The sequence below is a fragment of the Mesoplodon mirus genome, assembly GCF_964341445.2.
Source record: "Mesoplodon mirus genome assembly, chromosome: 14".
Classification (NCBI taxonomy): Eukaryota; Metazoa; Chordata; class Mammalia; order Artiodactyla; family Ziphiidae; genus Mesoplodon; species Mesoplodon mirus.
In genome coordinates this window covers 65,059,609-65,065,608 of record NC_138990.1, presented here as the reverse complement: position 1 = coordinate 65,065,608, position 6,000 = coordinate 65,059,609, and the positions used below count along the sequence as shown (strand labels likewise).

Below are 6,000 nucleotides of genomic sequence, written 5' to 3'. Positions count from 1 at the left end.
ACCACACGTAAATATTAATATCTAATAAATTAAAGACTTAAATGTGCAGAGTAAAACTATAAAAGTTTTAGAAGAAAACATAGGAGAATATTTTTATGGCCTCAGAATAAAGAAAGATCACAGGAGAATGAAAACATAAATGGTAGTATATTTATATAATGGAATATTACACAGTAGTGAAATTTTACAAACTACAGCTATATATAGAAATATAGATGGTCCTTTAAAATGTCATAGTGTAAAATAGCAAGTAACCAAAAACTAGTTAAGAGTAATACAATTTGTATAAAACTCAAAAACAAGCAAAATTAAGCAATATACTGTTTGGAGCTGCATACTTTGGTAATAAAATTAATTTTAAAAAACAAAGGAATAATAAACACAAATTCAGATTAAGGGTCACTTCTAGGCATAGGAACATGAGAGGGATAAAGGAGAAACAACTACATAGATGCAATGTCGTTGGCATCTATTTCTTCAGTCTACAACTGTTCTATTATCTTGCTTAATAATTTACATTTACGTTATATATGTCATCTGTCAATTGTGAAGAGGACATAGTTTTAAAATCAAAATCTCAGTTAAAAAAAATTTATAAGGGCTTCCCTGGTGGTGCAGTGGTTGAGAGTCCGCCTGCTGATGCAGGGGACGCGGGTTCGTGCCCCAGTCCGGGAGGATCCCACGTGCTGCAGAGCGGCTGGGCCCGTGAGCCATGGCCGCTGAGCCTGCGCGTCCAGAGCCTGTGCTCCGCAACGGGAGAGGCCACAACAGTGAGAGGCCCGCATACCGCAAAAAAAAAAAAAAAAAAAAAAAAAAAAAAAATTATAACTAATTTATGCTCATTATATGAGGACTAATTTAGTTATAACTAGAGCTCTCCAACATCTCAGTGGGGATTTGGAGGGTAGGTGTATGGGTGAAAAGTTCACTTGGTAATGAGTTTTTTGGTCAGTGGAGTTATTCAAACAGAGGTAAGTCAACCCCTTTAAATCAATGTGGATATTTTAAAGTAAACTTAAGCCTTAGTTAACTTATTGAATTAAGACCCTTCCACATCTGAAAGAGTATGACTCCATGCATCAATTGGTGAATGAAATAATTTAACTGTTCATGTTAGCCCAAACTGCTGGCATATAGAGTCTATATAGATACTGCCTTGATCTTCCAGTCCTGGAGTTAGAATGAATCAGTTGCTCCCAGAAGAAGCCAGGGAACAACTTCACCCTAAAAGTCACTTGCTTCTGTTTTTCCCTTAATGATTATTTAATCCATTCATCATATGTCATTATTCCTTGACGAGGTAGTAGAGAGGAAGAAAGGAGTGGGATCGATATATACTGCTTAGCATTTTCACATAACTCAATTTTATGCAACTAATTACTTAAAGGTAGTGTTGAAGCTAATTTTAGCAAGTAATAAGCTTTAGGCAGGATCTTAGAGAATATTCTGCCTTTTAAACTTCATAGGTTCTGGAGTTGAAAGTTGAAGGCCCCTTTACTGACAGCGTGGCCAAACGTCCCTCAGATCCTCGCCATCTCCTTGATGGCGAGTGTCAACAAAAGCGCCACGATCGTCACCTACAGAGAACATTTAAAACTAAGTTAAAAGCATAGATTAAATAAATTCATTTGTGCCAGCTTCCAAAAGGCAAAGGCAATCTTCAGAGCCTGGAAATGAGAGAAGCCAGAAAGGATAGGCCATAGAGAGTGGACAGCTGGCATCTACTAAACCCCACTGAAAACACAGCCCATTCCATAGGTCGCTCAGATGAGTCAGTTATCTCTGTGGACTGACTCCCCTCTCAGAAGTGCCTTCTACCTAACACGATCTGCCTGGGGCTCACTAACCCACTGCCTGTCTTCTGAGCAACACCATTTTTGGTTAGTAATTCCAGCAAGGAAGAGGATCAATGAGTACAACCCAGCAGTTCTGGTTTTATATCAAGTGGACTAGAGGAAGACATTGAGGCCAAGACTGGAAACAGGTCCCTGCCTTTCACACAGTGACACTCTTGGTGATGTTTCACATTCCAGATTGTGTCTTTTTTGGAGAAAGTCAAAGTCAGTGACCAGTCATGTCACTGGTTTGAGAAAAAAAATAGTGACCAGGAAGGACATTTCTACAGTCAAATTAATATAAACTCTTCCAGACATGCATCAAGGTTCTACTTGCTGTCTTCCTTGGGTCAGGGTGTAATAAACTCAATCAAGAAAGATAAGGGAGTAACTTATCTTGCTTCCCCTAAAATCAATGCTAGCATACAGGCATTTTGCTATTTGTCTGGAAGTGACCGAAGGGTGGGGGGGAAAGCATCTCTGGGTGGGTCACGTGACCCTACCAGCTCCCAAGGCAGATCTCTTCTCACAAGGGCTCAGTGGGGAGCCTCTGAAACCTGTGCAGGTTTTTCTCTGCAGATGCAGGAAGAAAGCAGGTGGATGGATAAATAAACATGGCCTTGCTCCTGGTGGCCTTGCTCACATTCCTGAGCTTGGGCTCAGGATGTCATCATCGGATCTGTCACTGCTCTAACAGGGTTTTCCTCTGCCAGGAGAGCAAGGTGACAGAGATTCCCTCCGACCTCCCCAGGAATGCGGTTGAACTGTGAGTATCAGAGACAGCGGGAATGACAGTGTGGCCGGTATTTGTGTGTTGCATGCTATTATTATTTTCACATTGGACTGATAACTGTTGGGCTAAAATATTTCTGCCCTGACCAAAGGCTTACATAAAACAAACTCCCCCAGCCCAACACTCCTTCCCTGCGGTTCTCTAAGGATCGTAGTGAGACTTTGTCTCAGAATTGTCGGGGAAGGTCAGCACGGAGACCCAAATCCAAAAGCAAAAGGAAGAGTTTTTTGTTGTTTTCAACACTTTTGCTCTTGGGTGCCATAGACTCTTTGGTGAAACCAGAAAAATAAAACTAAGAGAAATCAGAAACCTAGAAGAGTCAGGATTGGAGGGAGAAAGATGCCTTCGATTTAAGTGGAAAGCGTGGTGTGTTTCCTGAGGACACTGAATTCAAGAAGGCAAGAGTCACTGCTGCTTTGGAGGCACCAGCAAGTAATCCCTGAACTAAGACTCTGCTTCCTGGGGAAAAAGGAATTGTAAGGGAGGGAAGGGGTGTGAAAAAAGGAAGAAAGAAAAGAAAAGAAAAAAAGGAGGCAGAGAGGGATAGAGAGAGACAGGATACTCTTTCATACCCCTGGGAAAATGTGATTCCCAACTTTAGATTTTTACTGAACTATTTTAATAGGAAGTAGACAGACTCTAAGAATTGGACAAGATCTTAGACACCATTTCACTCTATCTCTTTATTTTGCAATTGAGGAATCTGGGGTCTGGAGAGTAAAGAGAATTGCCCGAACTCTCACAATGGGTTGAGGCAGAGCCCAAACTAGAAAGCAGGCCTTTTGACTCACAATCCACTGCTCTTCCCTTAAAGTCCCATGTCTACTGCATTAGAGCAAGAGGAAGGCAGGACTGTTTAATTGTCCAATTACTACTGATATTTCCCCCGAGAACTGGCAAGTGGTGGCTGAGAGATTGTAGATATGCTCAGTGGTTTTATCCCAAGGATTTTAAACAGAAGCTGCTATTCTGGAAGCCTGTTTTAATCTCGATTCCCCAAAGCTATGCGTGACTCTTATGTTACTGCAGAAGGTGGTCAACTTTTTGTTTACCAATTACCATATCTACACTCAAACACGATGGTGTTGCACTTCAGATTTTCATTCAGGGACAAATGGCCGCAAGACTGACTTGGTTCTGCTTGCTCCTTTTTCTCTTGACATCACAAGCCCTCCATTCCTACCCAAAGGCAGCTGCAGCGGCAGGGAAAATAAGTGACCCACTGCGTGTTTTGGCTGAACCGCCTCAGATGGACAGCTACTCCTGATTATAAGGAAGAATGCAACTATGCACAGTCTGCTTTGTTAGATGATCATAAACACAGGAGAAAGCCAGTGTACCTGAGCTCCTGTAAGAAGTCACCCATTCCTAAGCGACTCTGAACAATTACTTAACCTCTGTTGAGCCTCAGGTTCCTAACTTCTAGAGGGTTTAATACGACCTGCTTAGTTGGATGGCTGTGAACGCTAAATGATACAGCCCCCCAACACACACACACAATTTCTACCTCTCCTGGCCCTTCTCTTTTGTCAGTGTTTCCCCATGGGCCAAGCAGTGCCAACCAGTCGCTAAAGCAGACAGCCTCTAACAAGACTTCATTTTAGGGTGATACTCCTCTATCCAAAACTCCCTTCTGTGCTAGGCTGTCTGCTTTCTGGTATCTCTTTACTAGAAGAGAGAATTTTTTTCATTCTGCATAGAACAGCAGGGAGTAGCCAGATGTGAGCCGCAGTCTGTGGAATGCCCACTTCTGATTTAGACTACAGCTGAGAATGGCTAAATATTTCTGGCTTCAGTAGGGTTTGGGAAGCCTGAGACAGCATAGCACCGTGAATAAAGTACTCAACTAGGTGAGCAGGGTCAGGAATGGAGGGAATTCTCAGGTTATAGTCACAGGTGGGCCTGTAATTGATTACGACAAGTCAGAGATGGAAGAGTATGGACTCCAGATCGCAAGAGACCTGGGTTCTAACCCAGACTATGACATTGCTTTTTGTTCTATCACGTGGGCTCTTGGCTGTTTCATGGAAATTGTAATGTGTACCTTTTTCAGACTTGCTGTGAGGATTAAATGGAGTATTAAAACATCCAGCACAATGTCTTGCAAGTGGCAGGGGAGGGGGGGATTGTTGTGGCTATCGTCATCTGTAAAATACTAGAGAAAAAAAACACCACAGAGGGCATTCAGGATGATCAAATGAATCAACAGGAATGAGAATGCTTTGAAAAATGGATGTAAAGCTCTTCATAACTTTGAGATAGTTTATAGGAACCCACTGATTTAAGAATAATCTCCTCCTCCTCCCAGTGGCTGGAGCACTCCCTCTCCGTGCACTTACTTTCCGAGTAAGAAAATGTGTTCCTTTAGGCTTTCAATATTTTCCAAGAACTCAAGGAGCAGATTTCATCCTGACCATGGGTAAAGGATTTTTGATTTCAGACTTAACTTAGAAACTCAGCTTTACCTGGAGGCAGTCAATGAATCTAGAAAGGACCCTTTGATCTTGCTTAATTCTTCCTGGAGTTAGAATTTCTAAGAAGAATGTGAACACCCATTCAAAACTTGAAATTTTAAGTCTAAGTGACTTGTGTGGATACAGACATCCTTTTCTCCAGCAGGGTCAGATAACCACAATACTAGAAGAAAAGACTCCACTGATGGCCATTCTTGGCGTAGGGAGAGCTGTACTGAGATTATATTATAGGCTGCCTGTGTTGACCCCTCTCCTCACAGCAAGTTCCTGTATCTCATTGCCATCTCAATTGACCAGCACTTACTTCTAATTATCTAATTATAGTTTTCCCTTTTATTTTCTTCCTTTGCTATAAATTCCTTGTTTTGCTGTTTTGGTTTAGATCACTAGCCATATCCCATAACCATAGACTATTGTTTAGATAGGAACTTGTTTAGTCTTTCCTTAGTAGGTCCTTCGTTCGGAGGGATGTTAGCAGTATTACAAGCCAAAAGGAAAGCCTTTTACTATGCCAATAAGGTTCTGTGATCTCCAAAAGGAAAACAGATTTTCTGATGCTTGCAAACAATTTCAAATGAGGAATTTTTTCTTTAAGAGCGTCTTCCAGGATTAATATTCTGAGAACAGTTTGAGAAAGGCCGGTTCGAAGTTGGTCTATCCAACCCCAGCCACCAGTACAGATCCCCTGTAAAGTCTGCACTGCAGCCCAGATCCCCTGACTCCCAATTCAGTGCTCAGTAACAGCTAAAGATGGACCTTTGGCTGATTTTCATTGCTTTATGCGTGACAAGCAACTATTTAAGACCACCATGTGTCCTCATGAAGGAGATGGTTCTGAACTATAGACTAGAGCCACAACAGAACTAGGTGTTACTCTTTCAGAGGTGTAGAAAGGGAT

The 6,000-nt window shown here is 41.9% G+C and overlaps 1 protein-coding gene across 2 annotated transcripts in view; it reads left to right on the top strand.

Annotated features, from left to right (window-relative positions):
- Window positions 1-2,449: 2,449 nt before the first annotated feature.
- The window catches only part of FSHR (follicle stimulating hormone receptor), a gene marked incomplete at both ends in the record, with an annotated part of 171,315 nt that continues 167,764 nt past the window's right edge, over window positions 2,450-6,000 (top strand). For both annotated transcript variants that reach the window (XM_082643243.1, XM_082643242.1), the window contains one exon: window positions 2,450-2,601. In XM_082643243.1, coding sequence (XP_082499369.1) covers window positions 2,450-2,601 — 152 coding nt within the window. The remainder of the gene's footprint in view (window positions 2,602-6,000) is intronic.